The sequence below is a fragment of the Arvicanthis niloticus genome, chromosome 15 (assembly GCF_011762505.2).
Source record: "Arvicanthis niloticus isolate mArvNil1 chromosome 15, mArvNil1.pat.X, whole genome shotgun sequence".
NCBI lineage: Eukaryota > Metazoa > Chordata > Mammalia > Rodentia > Muridae > Arvicanthis > Arvicanthis niloticus.
Genome location: NC_047672.1, coordinates 39,331,864 through 39,354,940, shown reverse-complemented (window position 1 = coordinate 39,354,940; position 23,077 = coordinate 39,331,864). Strand labels below are relative to the sequence as shown.

At 39.1% G+C, this 23,077-nt stretch overlaps 1 protein-coding gene and 1 non-coding gene across 9 annotated transcripts in view; one reads left to right on the top strand and one right to left on the bottom strand.

Moving 5' to 3' along the window:
- Window positions 1-12,839, top strand: part of Ptprz1 (protein tyrosine phosphatase receptor type Z1) — a 176,233-nt gene extending 163,394 nt beyond the window's left edge. For 3 of the 8 annotated variants that reach the window (XM_034519180.2, XM_034519177.2, XM_076913656.1), the window contains 7 exons: window positions 2,468-2,561; window positions 2,894-2,967; window positions 4,248-4,376; window positions 5,601-5,747; window positions 9,540-9,682; window positions 10,396-10,531; window positions 11,893-12,839. In XM_034519180.2, coding sequence (XP_034375071.1) covers window positions 2,468-2,561; window positions 2,894-2,967; window positions 4,248-4,376; window positions 5,601-5,747; window positions 9,540-9,682; window positions 10,396-10,531; window positions 11,893-12,033 — 864 coding nt within the window. In that variant the 3' untranslated portion in view covers window positions 12,034-12,839. The remainder of the gene's footprint in view (window positions 1-2,467; window positions 2,562-2,893; window positions 2,968-4,247; window positions 4,377-5,600; window positions 5,748-9,539; window positions 9,683-10,395; window positions 10,532-11,892) is intronic. The other 5 variants (XM_076913659.1, XM_034519178.2, XM_076913655.1 and 2 more) reach the window with 2 other exon arrangements.
- On the bottom strand, window positions 8,206-8,331 carry LOC117721127 (U6atac minor spliceosomal RNA). Its single transcript, XR_004608395.1, has one exon. It is a non-coding gene; the product is annotated as a U6atac minor spliceosomal RNA (small nuclear RNA).
- Window positions 12,840-23,077: the final 10,238 nt, after the last annotated feature.

Sequence of the window (23,077 nt, the reverse complement as noted above, 5' to 3'; positions counted from 1 at the left end):
ATAGCCACTAAGATTAATTCATAAGAACTCTAACCTAATGTAGTCCTAGTCACCTCCCCAAACCTGCACTTCTATACACCGTAGGTGACCTCAGCTTCACACTCTCAATGCCTCTCTCTCAGTAGAGATTAAATTTGAACACCTGAAGCCTTAGAAAACACATTCAAATCACAGCCAAACCATAACAGAACTTGCTTCAGGTTAATGTGTGGAGTAAGCAACTCACTACTGCATCAAAATGGTAAAAGATCAGGAATGGAGAAAGAGTCTGGCCAACTTGGAGATAATTATTTGAAGCCTTGAAACTGGATAAGATGGTCAAAAAAGATAAGATGAGGTGTTTAAGGAGGCTTGGGAGAAGGGATGGAGATACAACCCAGTGGTAGAGCTCTTATGTAGCACATAGCATATCCTAGGTTCAAACACCAATTTAGAAAGAAAGAAAGAAAGAGAGAGAGAGAGAGAGAGAGAGAGAGAGAGAGAGAGAAAGAAAAAGAGAGGGGGAGAAAGAGAGAAAGAGAGAGAGAGAGAGAAAAGAAAAGGCAGGGAAGGGGGAAAATAAGAGGGGTAAATAGAAGGCACAAGAGTCTAAGAGACAGTGAGAAATAAAAGAATCTTAAAAAAGTAAGGTTTCAAGAGTAGAAAATGAATAAAAACAGCAAACTCTAGTAACATTTGTGGAAAAGGCAGTAGAGCTGAGGCCTGGGCACTGATGACCTTTGCAATGGTTATTTTGTTGAAGACAGATAACTGAATTGAAAAACAATGAAAAGGGCACAGCAAGAAGCAAGCTCACAGGGGCTGGAGATGGCTCAGCAGTTAAGAGCACTGACTAGTCTCCCAAAAGTCCTGAAGTTCAATTCCCAGCAACCATATGGTGGTTCACAACCATTTGTAATAAGATCTGATGCTGTCTTCTGGTGTGTCTGAAGACAGCTATGATGTACTCATATACATAAAATATAAATAATTTTTTTTTACAAAAAAGAAGCAAGCTCAGAGGAACAAGAAGGCCATTAGAGGAGACAATTAGAGCAAAATGTATTGACATTAGGGCTCCTGAACACATGTGGCATGCACACAGAGATAGATACAAACACACACAAATAAAATATATATGTATTTTTAAGACTTGGCACTAAAAGAAATAATAAAGATAGGTACTAGGAAATATGAGCTTAGAGGCTAAGACAGATTTTATGTTGCTTATTTTGATTTGATTGTGTGGTGGTGGTGGTTGTTGTTGTTGTTGATGGTATTGCTGTTTTGTTTTGTTGGTTGGTTTTTTCCAGAAAAGGGTTCTCTGTGTAGCTCTGGCTGTCCTAGTACTCTATTTGTAAACCAAACTAGCCTTGAATTCACAGAAATCTGCCTGCCTCTGTCTCCTAAGTGCTGGGATCAAAGGTGTGCACCACCATGCCCAGCCTTGAGTGTGTTTTAATAAGAAATGTATGAGCTTCCTTTAAATCTAGGGGAAGTGAGAAAATTCAGATTAACAAAAATCCTTTAGTGTAAAGAGGTAAGGTTGAGAACACGGGCTAAGGGATGGATTCTAAAACAAGACCTTAGTGGTTTGTGGACTGGGTGTACTTAGAAATGAATATACAATCTCTAAGATGTCCTTGACACAGGAAGGGGTAAGTATTCACAAACACAATACAGGCATGCTAAGGGTGATGTCTCACACCTTGGAATCTCTGCACTCAACTTCCTGAGGCATCAGGGATTGCCACAAAGCCGACATCAACCCGGGCTAAGAGTGAGACCTTGTTTAAAAAAAAAAACAAAAAAACAAAAAAACAAAAAACAAACAAAAAAAAAAAGTTGAGGAAATTAAACAGGATCATAATTTAGAAATATTTTCTAAATTTAAAAATATAGTATAGGTGGGAACATGGAGAAGAACATAGGCTTTGCTAGATTTTTAAGAAACAAAAATTTCCAAAGCTTGGTAGTAAAAAGAAAAAAAATCTCTGGAAAACCAACCTGTTTATTTTAGTGAACGCCTAAATATTTGATACCTTGATAGTGTGTGCATAAAACACTTATAGAGCAGTATCAGTAAAATAGAATTTGGGGTTTCAGTGACTGAAAAACTACCAGTATATCCTGCAGCATCCTGATGAAGTAGTTTGTAGGATTCATTCCAAAAATTAAATAACTCTTTAACATTAGTGAGAGTAAGAAGAAGAAATGTAAGGGCCACACCCACAGAGGAGGCCATCAAAACTTGCCCACAGAGGAAGCCATCAGGAAGATCCTCTCAAGATCAAATGGCTTGGGACACAGCACAGAGGCTTCTGAGACTTCACTCAAAAGGGGCTCAATTCAAAAAGTGCCTTGGATCCAAAGAGTCCGCTATGTTTACATTAAATGTCATTCTTTTATTGAGGTGTGTCAGTGTGTGTTTGGGGATCTGGGTGAAGTGCATGAAATGACCTGCACATTTCCTTGCCTCCCTTGTCAGCTTCTGAGTCAGTCAAATATTCTTCAGAGTGACTACTCTACAGCCCTGAAGCAGTGTAACAGGGAGAAGAATAGAACATCCTCCATCATCCCTGGTAAGTCACATTGAATCTTGCAAAGCCAACTGGGTTTCTTATTTCCATAATAAAATACTTCTATGTCTTTCAGTAATAATTATGTATACTAATTGTGTTATGTATATTGTCATATTGTCCTGATTATACCCAGTATTTGATTATTAAAGATAACTTAGATCCTTGAAGTCTTATCAAAAATTGGAAAACTTAACTTTAACAATTAGTTTAATCATCAAAGGTATCCGTTGAGAAATGCAATTGTACTTTGCACTTGGGGGTTGGTTTTGGGGGGGTGGGGATAGCTCGGTGCAGTGAGCATGTTTGGTTACCTGCAATGTTCTGTGTTCCAGTGGAAAGATCAAGGGTGGGCATTTCATCCCTGAGTGGGGAAGGCACGGACTACATCAATGCATCCTATATTATGGTAAGTCAGAGACACCGTGGGAGAATCTACATGCCCATCTGTGTTACCAGAATTAATAGTAGAGTGAGCTCCTGGATGCAGCAACAGCACCTGTCCAATAAAATTCATCCAATACAATGACTAGGGCACACAGTCTTCAGTGGCCAAAGGAATGGCATCATACCTTGATGTTTTCATATGTGCACTAGGACTGAAGAAACCTCAATCGAAATCAATAAAGAAATATGGAGTCCCAAATTCACCATTCAGAGCTGATGAGTAGACAGAAAATGTATTTTCATTCACCAAGGCACAGATCTGGGGCAGAGGTAGGGTACACCAACTTCAACAGAGTCCAAACTCACTAAAATTCACACCCCAGGTTTGCAGCACAGCTCTTCCCTAAGTACTGGATTCATTTGTGCTATTGGCCTTTTAAAGATGTAAAACCTTCCTTCTGCATTTAGATTGTCTGATAAATGGACCGGTGCTTTGGTGGCTTTTGTATGCCCCCTGTTACCATCTTAGGACAGCCAATCACACAGCTTGGTTGGAAACAAATGAGTTCTAATATTCATTCCCAAACCACTGTTCTAGTCAGACAGCAAAGAAATTACCTAAGAAGATGCAGGGAATGGAGATGCAGGAAACAGGAAGATGTGCCGTCACCACTCTCTACCACCCAAGACATTTCAAGTGAACCCATGGGGGTGTGAAAGACCACACTGCAAGAGGAGAGTTTCAAGTTCAATAAAGAGCATATAAATCATTCGATTCAGTTATACCAGTTTCCAGGCTTCCTAAATACAGTCAGAGAGGACCCTTCCTGATCCCTCTCTTGGGGGAGGCAGCCAGGGGCCAGGACATGGAAGGTGAAGAGATATGAGATTTAGTATTCTGAAGCCTGGGGTTTGTGGACAATAAGGATATAAAACTCTGCCATGGATTTACACTCTTATCTAGTGCAAGAGAAACTTTCATAAGCTGTTTTGGTACATCGACTTCTAGAGGTGATGCCACTTCTTAAGGTAAATGTGCCCACAGCACTTAACTTTGTATACCCCAGTTAAATCACCTTTAAAATGAAGATGATAATTCTATTTCATAGATTCCTGAATCTTCATAGATTCCTGAATCGAAAGAAAACTGTACCTAGCATACAGACACCGCCTAGTAAATGTTGGTTGTAATACATTATTATTTCAGCATTCAATCTAGAATTAAATACACTACTTTAACAAAACCACATTTTTCTGTTTAGTCACACACTGGGCTCTTTTATCGTGTCTTTGGTTTTGTAGGGTTATTACCAGAGCAATGAATTCATCATCACCCAGCATCCCCTTCTGCACACCATCAAGGACTTCTGGAGAATGATATGGGATCATAATGCCCAGCTAGTGGTTATGATTCCAGATGGTCAAAACATGGTAGGTCGGTTTTTTATTCTTTTCTTGTAAAGAAAATATAATATTACAATGGCCAAAAGCCTATTATACAAAGAAAAGTCATCTTTTTCCTACCTAATAGACTCACTGGAGTCATGCTTTGCTAGACTGGATTGGTTAAGCAGTTCCGTTGGGTCAAAGTTGTGAATGAGAGATCTAAATGTAGATTTAAGTATTTATGGCACTGCTTAAGCACATCAGGAATGCACCCACAAATGACACCAGTTTATACACTTCTATTTGCATTTTTTAGATAAAATATATAGTATGGTATTGAAATTTCCATTTAAGACTCTCTTTTTTATTTTACTATTTCATTTTAAATTTCATGAAATTCATAGTTGAAGAAGTAGTTACATCCTCTTAATAATATCAGCCAAGGCTCTTTTATGAAGGAGAGACTAGGGGAACTTTTAAATTCATGCTTTGAGGCTCTCATCCATGTACACAATGAAGTAGGACCATACCTGCCCCCAACTCTTGGTGTATTTCCCATCACACACCTTTTCCTACTTGCTTTGTTGTTTCTTCTTAATAACTTACTACAATTATTGTTGACCATACGAGCATGGGTATAGCAGTATGCATGGGACATGGGCATCTTACAAGTGGTCATAGCTCCAAAGAAGACTGAATCTCCCTCCCGAGCTGCTCTCACCTGCCAATAGCCTCTTAGCTAGGGTGATGTCCATGCTGGAAAGCTTTACTTAAAAAAAATGTAAACTTGTAAAGAAACGATCTCTTCAGATCTCTTCAGACACGTCCACTTTTCTTTCTGTTTGTAAAACCTAGAGAATCAGTCAAAATTAATATGTGATTTGGGCTTGTCATATTTACTTAACTCTCATACTCAGTTCACATAACTAAAGTTATAGAGATTTCAGGTCATGCTAGAAATTGGGGAGCCCTCTCTTCAGTCACCCAGTTGGCTTCACTCAGTTGGCAGTTATAGAAGCAACAGGTTTACCAATGCTACTGATGAGCCGGGAGAACAAAATGCCACTGTGATAGTTTGGGTTGTGTGGTGTTTTATTTCACACATAAATCCAATCTGGATTAAGATGTCAAGGACATTTTAATGATAAATGTTGTTATCCAAAGAAAATTTTGATTTTAAATTTCTTTGCCAAGCATTTGAACTGATTTTCCAATCAGACCGATGAACTACTCCATGAAAACTCTATATTCTCCCTTGGTCTTTCTCAGGCAGAGGATGAATTTGTTTACTGGCCAAATAAAGATGAGCCCATAAATTGCGAAAGCTTCAAAGTCACGCTTATGTCTGAAGAACACAAATGTCTTTCAAATGAGGAAAAACTGATCGTTCAAGACTTCATCTTGGAAGCGACACAGGTATGGACAGAACCGGGTTAGAGGATGAACTGCCCTCATGTGTGATACATACGGTGACTTGGGAATCTTTCAGAAGTGAAAAGGATTATGATTTCTTACAAAGTGAGACAATTCCAGAGATATTCCTATACTTATCATTTTTACTTCCAAAACTCTTACAAAATCATCAAACTACTAATCTTTGCTAAACTATACAATTTTTAACATCTATGTACACAGAAAAGCAAAGATTTCTCTTTCACTCCAGATTAGTTGCTAATAGAACTTAGGTTGAAAATGAACAAACAAACAAAAATAATTCTAATTTTCTTTTCTTTGAGGGTTTTTTTTTTTTTTTCTGTAGATGGGTCTTTAGCCTGCTTGTATGTCTGTGTACAAGATGTATGTAATGCCCATGGATACCAAAAGAGGGCATCAGATCTGCTAGAACTGGTGCTGCAAATGGGTGTGAACCACCATGTGTGTGCTAAGAATTGAGCTAAGGTCCTCTGGAAAAGCAGCCAGTGCTTGTACCTGCAAACCTATCTTTTCAGGCCCTAATTCTAATTCTTGCTTTAAAACCAGCACTTACCTTGTCATGCTTTCTCCCATAGGTATCCAGGGTTATTAAGAAGGCTTACTTTGGGAAAATAATCAATAGATATCCATTGCCTTGTCATAGGCATTATTCTGACCACCCCCATTGCCTACCTCAGCCTTAGGAAGTACAGTTTTTTTCAAGTGTTATACAGAAAACACACTATACAATAAGTAGTCAGGATTGATTCCAGTTCAATGCATCTCAGATATATAAATCAAATGCCATTGATGTCTAAATTTCCAGAAGGCCAGCCCAGGAATAAGGGGTAGTTCTAAAGCAGTGGTCAGGAAAGCAAGATGAAGTAGGCACTTCATAGCTACCATGTCTCACATGTCATAGCTCTTAAGTTCGGTAAAGAGGTAAAAGGTTATGCTGTGTGGACCGGACTCATTCCAACTTCCAGGAAGTTTGTTAAATGTCTAATGTCAAAATCTAAGAGTCTGTTAATTATTTTTTTATAAAGACTATTTTTAACATATCAAGTATTATATAATAAAATAATATTCATAAGTTATATATAATATATCAAAGTAATACACTAAATGATTTGCTGGCTACTGAGGTCAATAAAGAAACACGGTCTTGACCTTTAAGATCATTCATACTCCCACTCAGCTATTCTATGCTCTCTCCAAATACAGTGGCCTCTTCCCCGATTAGTGTTTACTCTGGATTTACTTCATAATTTCACCTTTTATCTCTGTTTTCTTTAAGACTGTGTTAGTTTGATCTTACATTCTGACCCTTACATAAATTGTGTGTATTCTTTTAAATAGTTGCTGCCTTCCTTCATTTTTTTCTATCCAAACTTATTTAAAGTCTGCTTCATTTTGTTTTGTTCAAAAATTTGCAATTACAAATGGTAACCAACTAAATATGTTTACCTACATGGAAACATAGGGACCCAGGGATCCCTTATGGGTTACTGAGGACGAGAACATCCCCTCTGCCTCCAGTTATTCAGCGTTATGATTGTTTTAAAAGTGGTCCTACTCTCAGATGCCTTCTGATTTACAGCTCATGAGAAGTCTGGAATCTCCTCATCATTTTTTATGTTGAGGCTGAAATGGTTTCTTCTTCTTCTTCTTCTTCTTCTTCTTCTTCTTCTTCTTCTTCTTCTTCCTCTTCCTCTTCCTCTTCCTCTTCCTCTTCCTCTTCCTCTTCCTCCTCCTTCACTAGTTTTAATTTCCTCATTAAATAACTTTCCAAAAATTGCCCATTGCATTGATAATTCATTTCTAGTGATAGGTCCTTAAGGGTTTTGCCCAAATTTCCATAGCACCTTGAAATTTTATTTACTTACTTGTGTGAGGTCTTTGTATATTCTAGGTATCAACCCCTTTCCAGGTTCACATGTTACAAATATTCCTTTATGTAATTTTAACATTTTTAATTTTCTGTAAATCAAAGTTTACAAGTTTAATTCATGTAGATTTTACTATCCTCCCCATTCCATTTTGTTAGAAAGAATTTACCATTTAGGATTCACTATTATAAAAATCCTGTTGGGAGCTGAGGAAGCAGTTCAGTAGCAGAATGAATATTTCACATATATGGATTCCCAGATTCTAGTCTTTGCCACAAAACCAAACTGAGATCCAAAATAAAATATGTCTAAAATTAAGACACTTAGCTACATAGCATTGTTTGCTAAATGTTTTTTATTTTTCCATAGTTTCTATATTGCATTGTGCAAGTCAAGAGTGCACTTTCATTATTAGCCATGTGATATTATTTTTCTTTTTTTATTAGATATTTTATTTACACTTCAGATGGCATCCCCTTTCCCCATTCCCCCCCACACACACACACTCCCCTTAGGAAACCCCTATCCCATGCCCCCTTTTCCTTTTTGCATTTATACATTTAAAAAAAAAAAAAAAACAGTGGTTAGATGCCACAAAGTAGGTGGCAATGCCTTAACCGTATGTGTGTTGTTAGGCCCAAGGGCCTCTTCCATCCTTGTCAAGGGAAGTGCTAACCTTCTTTCCTTTCATACAACACGTGATATTATTTTTCTAGTGACCTCATGCTCACAGACAACAGTATCAGCTCAGGCACACATCTGAATGTGGACTTGTTTCTAGCACCACTACTTCCTTCTACTGGGCTCCTTGTCAATCTCCCTGCTGACCGGATAATGTCTTCATTCTAGCTTATAATAATTCTTGATATCAGATAAGCCAATACCCTGTAGTGATTTTCTTTGTTAATAGTACTTTGGTTGTTTGGGAAGTTTACGTTTACTACATAAAATTGATTCTGAGATAGCTGTTTTCAAATATATCATCTCATTAAGTTCACTTTTGGAGGTCAGAGGTTTATTTCACTATGACGTCATCTGGTTAATCACACAAAAAGTAATTGAGACTGGAGTTCAAAGTAGACATCCGCCCCCATGCCAGATGTTTCCTTATTGTGTTGTCTAATCTCATTCTGATGAGCTCTGCTGATGTTTGATGGTCTCTGTGCTCTTTTCCACACAAATTTTAACACTCATGATTTCCTTTTGTAACTTAAAATTGAGTAGTGCAGACACATCTTTATGACATACTTTCATGGTTCACCCACAAAGAACATTTCTTGTTTTCTTTCATTAATTCATTTATTTATTTACTTTACATCCTGATCAAAGGCCCCCCTCCCTCTTCTCCTTCCAGTCCCACCTTACAAGTCCCTTCCCCCATTACGTTGGAAGGGAGGGGTTGAGAAGATGAATCAGTTGTTAAAGAGCTTGCCACTGAAGCATAAGAACCTGAGTTCAACTCCAAGCACTAACATGAAAACCAGGCCCCGTGGTGCTGGGAAGGTAGAGGTAGGAAGATACCAAGTGTTTGCTGGACCAACCAGTCTAGTTCAAATCAGTAAGCTCCAGATGAAAGATCCCGAGAATATGCTAGAGAAACATTGAAGACATTTAATATCAACCTTTTACCTCCATGTGCATCTACATACATGTGTACACATGTACAGCCCCACACATAGGCCTAAAAAGGAGATGGTGTTTCATCCCAGTGTATGGTTAACTCATGGTTAATGTCCCACTGCAATGATTTCCTCCTTCCACGGTGACGGATAAACTACAAATGAAGCATGCGCTATTTTTATCATCTAGCTTTGGTTTCTGAATTTCCCACTTATTCCATTCATGATCAACTGTCACTAGCCCAGCAGTACTCTTTTAAAAACTGATTTGTTCTTTCTTCTCATAGGACGATTATGTGCTGGAAGTAAGGCATTTTCAGTGCCCCAAATGGCCAAATCCGGATAGTCCCATTAGTAAAACATTTGAACTTATAAGTATTATCAAAGAAGAAGCTGCCAACAGGGATGGGCCCATGATTGTTCACGATGAGTAAGTCTTGCAGTCTTAGTCATTGAGACCTCTGAATATATGCATGACTCTGTTGTTCGCACACCAGCCTGATGCTTTGTGTTCATGTGCTGATTCAGCCAGGGTGGATTAGCTATTTCCTGTCATAAAGGTGATGCAGAACATTATGCCTCCCCGGTAACTCCTGGTGAAGGCAGATCACCTATGTCTGAAGACTGGAATCTGCTCCTAGGCTTTGTAGTGGGAGTATTTGTTGAGATGAGGCAGTGTTTCAGTACTGGACTTAAAGGAGCTAACGTAGGATACATTGAAGCTATTTACTTCTTGAAAGAGGAGTAAAACTGACTATTGTTTGGTAGTTTTTGTTGTTGTTTCTGTTTTGCCTAAGAGAAGAATCTTTATTTCATAAATTCTTCTGTTTCTATAACAATGAAAAAGGCTAGAATTGTGCTAAACCTATTCTATAAGATACATAGTTTATACACTATAACCTCAATCAAGCATTTTCTACCTGCCTTTTTCATAGAGTAAAAATAACGAAGCATAATCAAACAGTAAAGCATTTTATAAAGGATCTTGTTTTTAATGGCACACTTGGCTCTGTCTCCAATTAAATGATAATTCTATGCACAATAAAAAGAAAGAAAGACAAGCCATTTCAAGGCTGTGTGCTCTGAGTTTTAAAAAAAAAAAATGCATCTGATGGAGTCTTTGCCCTGTCTCTTTACTGCAAGGCATGGAGGAGTAACTGCAGGAACTTTTTGTGCTCTCACGACCCTTATGCACCAACTAGAAAAAGAAAACTCCATGGATGTTTACCAAGTAGCCAAGATGATCAATTTGATGAGGCCAGGAGTCTTCACTGACATTGTAAGTGATGAACCTCACCTTTCACTGTTGAATTATCACTTCCTAGATGTTACTGAAATTTTTTTTTCTTTAATCATATATAAAGAAAGTCACAGAGGCTGGTAGGTACCATTAGCTTTTATCATTTAAGCTGAATTACAAGTAGGAACTTTACAGAAAATTGGCAGATTAAAAAACTTTCAGTCACTCGGTGCCCTTTTTATATGATTCACTGTAACTCTTAAAAATACCTGTAGTGGAATTACCAATGAATTGGTTTGTTCAGCAAGCTGAAGAGTCGTATTCCTGAGGTTCAAGTTGAGGCTTCACAGAATAGCCAGAGATATATCTGAAAGACTTAAATGTTAGACTTATTCACTCTTTTCTCAGGCCGAACCCAGTTTCTGGAGTTAACAAATAACTAATTCATAGGTGCTTTTAAGAGAAAAAAAGACGCGTGCAGTCAAGAATGAGACACAGCCAGCACTTCTGGTTTCAAGGTTTAGCTTAGAAATAACCTGTAAGTTGTTATTATTGTGGCAAAATAATAGAAAGCTTGGTGAGAGTTTTGGGTGGACATCACAGTCTTACGGTCACTGTCAGCTTCTTAGCTGAGTACAGAGAAGGACCTCATAGAGAGATGACTGGGGAGCATGACACCCTTTTCCCAAGGCAGACCATCAAGCCAGACAAAATGATGGAGATTAAAAAACATTTGGTGAGCTGTGTGTCTGTCAAAGTGCAGTTCCCTGGTGATAAAACAGTCATTTTTGAGCACTTCTCATAAATAGATAGAAACATTTGATTACATAGCATTAAAGAAAGGAAACTAAGACTCTGAGTTTTGAGAGTTGGGGATAAAACTCAGTTAGTAGAATGCTTCCCTAACAAGCACGAGGAACTAGTTTTGATCCCCACATCCACATAAATTGGATAAAGAAAACACATCTGTAACCTTGTCACTTGAGAGGTAGGGACAAGAGGATCAGAGTTCAAGTTCATCCTCACCTAAGTAGTTCAAGACCAGCCTCAGATGTATAAAAAAGAAGAGAAAGGAAGGAAAGATGTTGCTTTTATTAAGGCTATAGATGCTAAGCACAAATGAAGTTTGTCTGCATCATCTTCCAACTCCAGGAAACAAAGGAATTAAGTACTGAGTGCTTATCACTGTCAGATGTGCTATTTGCTCATAGCAAAGAGATTTGGGTTTAACCAAACAGATACAACTAAATATAGAATGTGCACCTCAGCTGAGTACAATCCCATTAAATCAGCCCTATGCCCTTATATGAACAGTTCTAACTGAAGTCAGACCTGTTTTTTTGCAAATTCATGCCTCTGTTGAGCTTCTTGTCTGTGTTCTCCCTTCCTGTGTTTTCTAGGAGCAGTATCAATTTCTCTACAAAGTGGTCCTCAGCCTCGTCAGCACAAGGCAGGAAGAGAATCCATCCACCTCTCTGGATAGTAATGGTGCAGCTTTGCCTGATGGAAATATAGCTGAAAGCCTGGAGTCTTTAGTCTAACACAGAAAGGGTGTAGGACCACCCTTATCCAAGCATTGTCTCTTTCTAAAATTAGAAAAATGAGTCCAGTTCTGTTATGTGTTTACTTCCCATGACCTGAAGGTAACTCATTCTGCTGCCAAATTGACACCATTAACAACGTGTGCCTTTTTGAAAGACTTCTTGTAATTCACTTATTATGTTTGAACTAAAATGATTGAATTTTACAATGTTTCTAAGAATTGAATTGTGGTATTTTTTTCCATGTTGATTTTAACAAAAAAAAAAAAAAAATCAATTTGTAGATAATAGGAAACACAAACATTGGAAGATATTTGTTCTTAAGTGTCAAATTTTTAGCTGTATTTGTAGCAATCATCAGATTTGCTAGAAATATAACTTTTAATATAGTAGATTGTAAGTAAACCACTTTATTCCCGATGATATTCAACATCTTACAACTGCAGTATTCACCTGAAATAGGAATGATAGTAACTTATGTAAATACTGCTCTGGTGTCTCCATGGACCAAATTTATATTTATAATTGTAGATTTTTATATTTTACTACTGCGTGAGTTTTCTAGTGGTGTACTTGAGTTTAATTATGTAGCTTATTCTCTGGTCTTACTTACTCTACATGTCTTTTAAAACTGTACTGTGTTATTCAAGAAACTAACCTTGTTTCTGCATGTCATTTTAACTTTTGTGAAAATAGAAAACCACTTGTTTTAAAAGATGTTTTTATGAGAATAACACCTTACCAAACATTCCTTAAATGGTTTTTATCTGAGAAGTTGCAAAAATAAATATAAATATTGCCATTAACTTGTGTTCACTTGTGGAATGTTGTGGTGACCTATGTATAGCAGTGTAATGTTATCTTCTTCTTTTTTTTTTTTTTTTTTTTTTTGCATCTAGCAGAAAACAAACAAATACTTTATTTTTTCTTTTTTATTTTATAACCTTTAAAGTTTCTTAATTCGACTAGGGCAAACATATTTACAGAAAGCCAGTAATGGTATCTTCTATTCAGCTGTTGTAATTGTCATCTCAGAGGTTTACTGCTGAATATGCTCATCCTTTCTAGCTCTTTCTAAACTCTGGCTGGCTGGTTCAACTCAGCAGTTCTGGCTCAAAATTCCTCTCCAAGCTGACTGATTCAGTCTGGCTTCTCTCAGCTCTGCTTGGCTCTACTTGACTTCAAACTTACTCTGGCAATTTGTTCTAATCTTCTGGCTCCTTATTATCTGGCTTCAACTATTTCTGCTGACCTGCATGAACTCATAAACAAATTCACTTCCATTGCACTGCACTGCCTCCAAACTGACTCAACTTCCTACTGACTCCCTGTGCTGCTCTTAAATGGCTTTCCCCCTGAGAGTTGAGCATCTCCTATTTCTGACTCATTCTGTCAAATCTTTCTCTAATTCATCACTTTGTCTGCCCCTCAATTAGACATAACATTCAAACATAGCTGCTTCCTTATATAAACTAATTTTACCTTAAAGGTCTATACTAAGGGCATGTCTGTATTCCAGCCAGCCCTGGGTCTTTGGATATGATCCCTGTCAGAGCAGTCATATAGCTGGATTAAAATTCTTCTACATGATGGGAAATTGTGAACGTAGGTACCACTGAGAAAAAGTGAAAAGCCCAAAGAAATGGGACAGAGTATCAAACTCAGGTTCCCAAACTGTCTTCTCTATGAAACATAGGAATGTCACAAAATTTTGTGATTTTGAGTTTGACACAGCAGCTGGTATTGCCACTACAAGATGTATCATTAAACCATTGGGACCCACTTGCTCAATAAGCAGAACCATTATGTATTTCTTTTGTCTTATAGGATTGCCCTGACCTGGATATGCATGACTACCAAAACTCCATGTGCTAACATTTTCACTCCTAGGAAGGCAAAGAGAAAAAGGTTTATCATGGTAGGGAAAGCATAGTAACAGGAACAGGAGGCTTCTGATCACTTCAAATTTTGGGGGCAGAAAGAAAGAGAACGGGAAATACTTCCTGGTTATAAAACTTCAAGGCCCTGTCCCCTGACTCACTTATACCAGGAAGGCCCCACCTCCTAAGGGTTCCATAACTTTCCAGAACAGCACAGCAAAGTGCTGAGCCAGACATGGCCCTGGTGGGGACAGAATGACATGGTGACAGGGTTCCCGCCCGTGGGATAGGGCCCTGGTATGAACTTCCATGAGTGTAGATGGCTACTGTGGGCAAAAGGCTTGTTTACGTAATAATATACAGATTTTCACATTCCTCCGAGAAATGTCCTTCCAGTAAACATTGACGATGCCATGATAATCAGCACAAGTCCAGTAGTCGAAGGTATGGCTAATGTCTCAGCGAAAGGGTAAACACCTAGACCTTCAGGGCAGCCTTTAAGGCTATGGAAAAGAGCTCTTCATTCATGAGTTCAAAATACATATAACATCTCAACTATGTAAAATATAAGGATGCAATATGAATTATGACAGGCTTCACTATGAGCCAGCTTGTCAGAAAGATACAAAGGCAGATAGATTCCTGAGTTCAAGGTCATCTTGAGACAAAGCATGGTTAGGCCCAGGGTGTGATATAAGTGGTAATTTCAAGGCAGGGTCACACTCAACTAACTTATCTTCTGTGGTTAACAAAGGCAGACAGATCTCTGAATTCTTTTGAAAAGTTAAGAAAAAAATGTATGCCTGTTGTCTCTTGGGTCCCCAGTGGAGGAGTTAGGGAAAGGAATGAAGTAGCTGGATGGGTTTGCAACCCCATAGGAAGAACAACAATATCAATCAACCAGTCCCCCAAAAGCTCCCAGGGACTAAACCACCAACCAAGGAGTACACATGGAGGTATCCATGGCTCCAGCCACATATGTACCAGAGAATGGCCTTGTTGGACATGAATGGGAGGAGAGGCCCTTGGTCCTATGAAGGCTTGATGCCCCAGTATAGGGGAATGTCAGGGCAGGGAGGTGGGAGTAGGTGGGTGGGGGAGTATCCTCATAAGAAGCAGGGAAAGGGGGTTGGGATAGGGGGTTTCTATGGGGGAAACCTGGGAAAGGAGATAACATTTGAAATGTAAATAAATAAAATATCCAACAACAACAACAAAAAAACAAAGATGCTTATTCATAAGATAATCCAAAAAGGACCCAGAATAAATTACTAAATTGATATGTAAATAAAAACTGGACTTTTGGTCTGCATGAGATGAGCTAGCAATAAGAGATAGCAGTTCTTCTCTGGAGAGCAAAAACATCTTCAAGAATTTTTCTTACCAGGATTTCTGACTTGGTTAGAAGATCCAATAGTGTTTTTTTACAGCAGCTTTTCTGACTTTGAGCTATCCTGATGCCTTTTAGAACTTTTACTAGTAAAGAGAGCTGTCTAAGCCAGAGAGTTTTTAGAGCAGAACAGAAAGAGGCAGGGAGGGAGGGAAGGAAGGAGGGAGGGAGAGAGGGAAAGCTAGAGCAATTTGGAAAGCCATCCCAGCAGAACCTAGATCACCAGCTTGGACCAATGATTTAACTTTGAGCGATTCTTTTGGTCACTCCCAAACACCCCTCTGTCAGAACCTCTCTCCATGCCCAGGCTGGTCCTTGGCAACAATGTGTTCAAACACAAGTCTATAGGGAACATTTTACATTCAAACCACAATAACATCCCTAAGTAAAAGAGACCTGAGAGAGATCCCTTACATTTTCCATTACATAAGATTACAGCAAGATGATTACTGCTGTGAATATCAAGTTCTTTTGAGCTCGACAGAGCTGGCCTGCCACTCCCCTGCCATGATGTGGTATGGGCATGGAAGGGATACCACCCTTACCTTGTCACCCTAGGCAGCTGGGAGAGCTGCCCCTCCCTTTCACTGTCTGTAGCACTCGGGAGAGCAAGCCCTGCACCTCATCTGGGCTACATAGTAGAGCTGGCCCTGCTGGGGTTGAGGTGGGTGAGCCAGTCTCGAGGGGCATGAGAGCAGGAGAGCTGGTCCTGCCCCTCGCTGACTATAGCTTTGGATGAGCTAGCTGAGGCAGTGCTAAAAAGTTCACCCTGGTATTGAGAGTGCAGGATAGCCAGAGGGCTGAACACCTCAACTACCACACAGGCTGAGATCTGTGGCTTTGAGATGGCTGACCCCAAAATCTACCTCATCTATAAACTATTGGAACATATGAAAGGGCCCATCCTGCACATTCAAAGCTGCAGGATCTCCATGATAAAGGACAACAACAGGGACTGGAGTCCCAGTGAGGATCCAGTATTAACGGTATAGATTGATGATAGAGAAAGTTAGAGTCCTTGAACCAGACCAATGACTCATTGCAATGAACATTTTCAAGTAAAAATGTGTGAACAAAAGGATATATTTTGGGACACACTGTGACTCATTACACTTCCATGACAAGATGTTTTCTATGTTTTGTTTTGTTTAGTTTTTTAAATTTTCTTTTATGGGGAAGGTTGCAAGGGGAGAGGGCAAATATGAAAGGAGAGTAAGAAGACTGGGGTTGGGGTGCAGGATGTGAAACTCACAAAGAATCAATAAAAAGTTTAAACAAGTAAATAAATAAAATAAAGTGACGAAAAGGGGGAAGGAGTTGGGGGGCAAGGTCTTCTCAGACTTTGAACCTGCCTGGACAAGATGATTTCTAGAACTGTGAAACATAAAATTGTGTAGTGTATAGACGTCCACAGCATGGTGTTTTGTTCTATTAGCTCAAGTTGGCTATGAAGAATTAGCAAAATGTTGTCAAGAAAGTGAGAGTACCATGTGCCCTGAAATGATGGAGCTTTTGATTCAGGGCCAAACAGGAAGTTAAAAAAAAGTATTTCCAGTCTGAGCAAAGGCCAACTTAGCTTAGAGGGTGGGAGCCAGAAAGACAACCTGGGACCAGAAGGTCATACATCCTAAGTGGAAAAAGGAGAGAGATCCTATGTTATCATTAGGATTCAAGAGCTATGTGAAACTGAGAGACAGGGAAACAGAATCATAAATAAGCCAACTCTGATGCTCAAAACAATCCCCTGCCTTAGCCAAAAGTGTTTGGAGGACACTGGCTCCAAACTCCAAGCTCAGGGCCTAAAGCATAACATTTAAGCAGTTTCCTCAAATACATGTGCATACATATATGTGCACACACATACACACATATATACATATATACATACATACACATATATACATATGCAAATACACACATATATACATATATACATATGCAAATACATACACATATATACATATATACATATATACATATATACATATATACATATGTGAATACATACATATATACATATATACATATGCAAATACACATATACACATATATACATATGCAAATACACATATACACATATATACATATGCAAATACACACATACATACATATGTAAATACACACATATATACATATATACATATGCAAATACACATATACACATATATACATATGCAAATACACATATACACATATATACATATGCAAATACACACATATATACATATATACATATGTAAATACACACATATATACATATATACATATGCAAATACACACATATATACATATATACATATGTAAATACACACATATATACATATATACATATGTAAATACACATATATACATGTGTAAATGCACAAATATATACATATATGCATATGTAAATACACATATGTACATATGCAAATGCACACATATACACACATACATAATCCCATCACTGAGGTGACATATAGAGATGACATGTGACATGTCAGGGAGAGATGACATAGTGAGGTAGAAAGCAAGGAAAGGAAATTGGCAGAGGGATTGAGGGACCCGGAAGGAATTGGAACTCCACAGAGAGGCCAACAGAGTCAACTAACTTGGACCCTTGGGGGCTCCCAAAGACTGAACCACCAACCAAAGAGTAAACGTGGGCTGGACCTAGGCCCCCCTCACATATGTAGCAGATGTGCAACTTGGTCTTCATGTTGGTCCCCCAACAACTGGAGGGAGGCTATCTTTGATCTTGTCACCTGCCTGTGGATTCTGATATCATCCCTGTAAGTGAGTTGCCTTGTCTGGCCTCAATGAGGGAGGATGTGTCTAGTCCTGCAGTGATTTGGGGTGCCAGCTACCCAGTATGGGGGGCTCCCCTTATCAGAGGAGAGGGGGAGGGAGGAGGAGGGGCTGTGTGAGTCAGGGACTGAGAAGAGAGGGGGACTGAGATCAGGACTGATCCCAGGGCTTAAAGCTCATCCTCCTCAGCCTTGGGAATGGAGAGTCATGGTTAGTTTTGTGCTCGAATTTCCAGTCCTCTGTCCCAGTCCTGTTCCTTTCATTGTCGTTGTGTTGTATCTGGTTTCTTTTTAGCCTTTGTTCCAACAATGAAGAGTGAGAGGTGATGGAAAGTTTTTCTTTCCCCTTTAAGTTGATTTAGTAGCAATGCACTCTACACAATCTTGTCTGTGAGAAAATGATTATATAACCAATACATGAAGTCATTTACAAAGACTGAAACACATACATCTGAGACAGATTAAAACAAAAGTTCCTGTAAGGTATGACAAGCTTTCCTCATCTCTCCAACCTTAATGTTTGAGATAACGGTGCATTCCAAGACAAATCATAAATAATGAAGCTGGCTTGAGAAGGTCAGGTGAGCCTCCAGCAGTCATCTTTATTAAAACTTTATTGTTCCAATACAACTGTAGCTGTTATTCTACACATCTTTAATGTAATAGCTTATAACACAGCTATGACTTCATTCTGATTACATATTCTTTTGATATTGCTAACTGTATTTTATTACACATCTTTTAGCAGCCTATCATTGTCAAGTTTGCATAATATTTCACCTGGAATACCAATATGCTGACTGCATGATACATGCTAATACCCCCTTCTTACTAATATGTTGAGATGTTACAGTAGGTAGCTTTAAATATCTAGGTAAATAAACAAAATAAAAACTGTACTGGTGTTAAGAACCTGAATATATTTTAAAATATTGTCCTTTATCGTCTTTAAAATAAAAGCAAGATTTGAAAAAGAAAGAAGAACATAGCGTGAAATAGAAATGTCTCATTCACTCCTTAAGAAATTCTAACAGTCCATCACCATGGGAGTTTCTAAACTGTTCTCGAGACACAGATTGACCTTAGAGCAACTTGTCAGAGAGGCTAGTTTGAATTGCCTCCTCCAGCACTGTATACATGGCTGTCACCCTGACTCTCACATTCCTGCTCCTGTTTCAGTACCACAGTTGTTGTAATAGTTCTGAACGAGTCGCAGAGAGGTGGGCCAGTGCAAAGGATTTTTATCTTTGTTGCTCACTTATTTAATGTCTCTTTCTAAAAAAAAAAAAAAAAAAAAAAAAAAAAAAAAAAAAAAAAAACCTACCAGCATCGAGGTTCTCAAAATTAAGGCACTAAAACGAGGTTCTCAAAATTAAGGCACTAAAATACCAAAGGTTATTATTATACTTATTATTTCAAGCCATTGCTTTAAATAACATTTACAGTTGAAATTATGCACTTCCTGCTCTTAATGTGTGTTGTCTGTTTGATTTTAGATACTATTAAATGAGAAACCTTTCCCAATTTATCTATGTGGTATTCCAGTTTGAAGCCCAAGAGAACACACAAAAGAGCTCAGAAAACTGTCTAGAAAAAAAAAAAAAAAAAAAAAAAAAAAAAAAAAAACACAAATAAAATTGAAGCCAAGAAGAAAGACTGAGCCCTTGGAGTCTTAATGATATTCACAGAAATGGCCCTGCCACTGTTCTTAGGGCACCAAACTGTGGCAGATTGGTTTCAAAAGCATGACTCTGGTCCATTCTATGTCCCTTGACATTCACCCATTTTATCAGTGGAACAGATGGACCCTGTCACTCTCTCTGTCTCTGTCTCTGTCTCTGTCTGTCTCCCTTTCTCTCTCTCTCTCTCTCTCTCTCTCTCTCTCTCTCTCTCTCTCCCTCTCTCACTTTGTATTGATTCTTTGTGAATTTCACATTGTGTACCCAATCCACTCATCATCCCATCCCTCTACATCTGTCCTCTACACTCTATCAACCCCCACCAAAAGAAAGCAAAAACATAAAAATAAATGAAAAAATAAAACAAATAAACAAATAAATAGAACCATCTTGCCATGGAAGCTGCAGTGTGTCACAATGCATCACGCAGTATACCCTTTTGCCCAAACAGCTTTACTTGCAAATATTCATTACACTGAGTCATTAATCTGGTGTGAAGCCTCCAGCTTCTACTACACTACCAATATTGGATGCTCACAGGGACTCCTCTCAGATATCCTATTGTTGCCCTATGTCATGGAGCTCTTTCAGCTTTGGATCTGCAGGACTTTCCCTTCATGCTCCAGCCGTTCATGAGTGAGGTAGATGTTGGGGTGAAACAATTCAATGGCCTGGATCTGGGCCTGGGTGGTGGCTGTGTTGTTCAGCCTGGCAGCTCTCCACACTTTGCCTAGGTGAGGGGCAAGAACAGCTCTCCTGCTTATGGCACCCAGCAACGGGTGGTACTGGCTCTCTGGCTCCCTTTCCAAGAGGCCAGCTCTGCACTACTGCCCCTGCTCAGGGCCTCGCAAGCTCTACCTCAATGCCCAGGTAAGGTACAGGGCCTGCTCTCCCACACACCTCTTTTCTTGGTTTCCTCCTGTGTTTTACAACATCTCTGCTGGTTTCAACACCATTTGGTTTCTATCTCTTTCAAGCATTTCTATCAACCTGAAGAGAATGAATGACATATTTTTTTTTCTTGCTTCCATGCAGAGTTGGTTTGGTCTCTGCCAATCTCACCATGAACCAGGCTCAGAAGAAATGGAATAGTTACTAGAGTCATGTGCTTGACTAGTTTGCTTGACAACAGCTCAGAGTCAAAGCTGAGGGCAGAATTCATGTCAACTCACCAGAGTCTCCTGGATCCTAGAAAATACGTGTGTGTGTGTGTGTGTGTGTGTGTGTGTGTGTGTGTGTGTGTAGGAGGAGGAGAAATCTGTTCATTTTACATGCATTGTCAATCAACAAAACTGGAAGGCTATCTTACTATAGCAACAATTAAAATTATGGAGATACAATCTTTTTATTTAACAATGTAGAACTCTCTAGTATATTTTGTAATTTTGATAGCTAATAAAACTTAGGAAAGATCACTAAAGTTAAAAAATAAAAAGAAAGCATTTGATTAATTCTCAGCCACTAGCATTCTTTTCAGCAAAAACAGCAGCATTTCCCTGTAAGCCTTTTGAAATGGCATTCTGGGCAGATACCTAAAGTTGCACTGCAAACAGTTAACAAATGTCAGTCATTGTAAAGAAAAGTAGTGCACAATAAAGGAGAGATTCTGCACAACACCTCAGTGGGGAAAATTCCACAACAGACAATGATGATAACCAATTATCCATTTGGGGACACTTTTGGACAGAGAGAATGTCTTTCTCTCTGAAGGATGCCATGTTGGGGCTGGAGAAATAGATCAGCAAGTACATAACTTGCTATTTCAATGTGAGGACTTTGATTCTAGAATTTGGATCCCCCATACTCATATAAAATCTAGGCTGGGGGTAGGGGGGAAGGGTAGGTTGTCACAGAAGCCTTCTGTGTCTCTCATTTCAACTATGAGTTTGCAAGTCATCAATACCTGTGCAAAAAAACTTCCTTGCCCATTATAGTCCAAGGCAGCAGCACAGATCATGGATGTAGGAAGGAAGAAAGGAAGAAAGGAAAGGAAGAGAGAGAGAGAGAGAGAGAGAGAGAGAGAGAGAGAGAGAGAGAGAGAGAAGTGGGGGGAAAGGAAGTGGGAAGGAGAAAGAGGATAGAGGGAGGGAGGGAGGGAGGGAGGGAGGGAGGGAGGGAGGGAGGGAGGGAGGGAGGGAGGGAGGGAGGGACAGCCCAGATCTAGTTGTTAGAGAACCTATATGAAGACCAAGCTACACATATATGTGGGGGAGGGTACTAGGTCCAGCCCATGTACGCTCTTCGGTTGGTAGTTCAGTTTCTGGGAACCCTAAAGGATTGAGGTTAGTTGATGCTGTTGGTCTTCTTATGGGGTCCCTCATATCACTTCAGGGTCCCTCAATCCTTCACTCAACCCTTTTTTGAGACTCTTCAAGCTCCATCCAATGTTTGGTTGTGGGTCTCTGCATCTGTTTCAATCAGATGCTGGGTGGAACCTCTCAGAAAATAGTTATACTAGGCTCCTGTCTGTAAGTATATCAGAGTATCATTAATAATGCCAGGGACTAATTCTTGTCCATGGGATGGGTCTCAAGTGGGCCAGTCATTGATTGGCCATTACCTCAGTCACTGCTCCATCTTTATCCCTGAACTTCTTATAAGCAGGACATATTTTAGATTGAAGGTTTTGTGAGTGAGTTGGTGTCCTTATTCTTCCTCTAGGAGTTCTGCCTAGCTACAGAAGTTAGCCACTTCAGTCTTCATACCCTCCACTGCTAGGAATCTCAGCTACAGTCACCCTTATAGACTCCCTGGAGCCTTCCCTGTCCCTAGTCTCTGGCACATCCTAGAGGTGCCCCTCCAACTACATCCATCACCAATTTCCATTGACTCTCCTTGTCCTCTCTCCATACACCTGATTCCTCACCCTCACCCTACCCCCTTTCCCCTCCTCAAAGTTCAATATTTTTATATCTCAGCAGTTTCCTTGGAAACTCAAAAGTTTTCAATTTTTATTATGTCCAGGTTGTCTATTTTTTCCTTCTGTTGCTTGTGAGTTTTGTTTCAATTACTTAATAAATCATTGCCTAATTTAAACACATACAGATTTATGCCTATGTTTATTTCTAAGATTTTCGTGGTATTAACTCTTTTTAGATTTTTTTTAGACCTATGTATGCTGTGAGGTAGTGATCCAGCTCCATTGCTTCTATGCAGATTTTCAACCCTCATTTGATGAAAACTCATTATTTTTCTTTGCTCTGTTATCTTAGCACAGTTTTAAAAAGACAATGGGACATAAACACAAATGTTACTGACCTCTAAATTCTATTACTTTTCCCCCCATTTGATGCCATTGATATTGTTTTT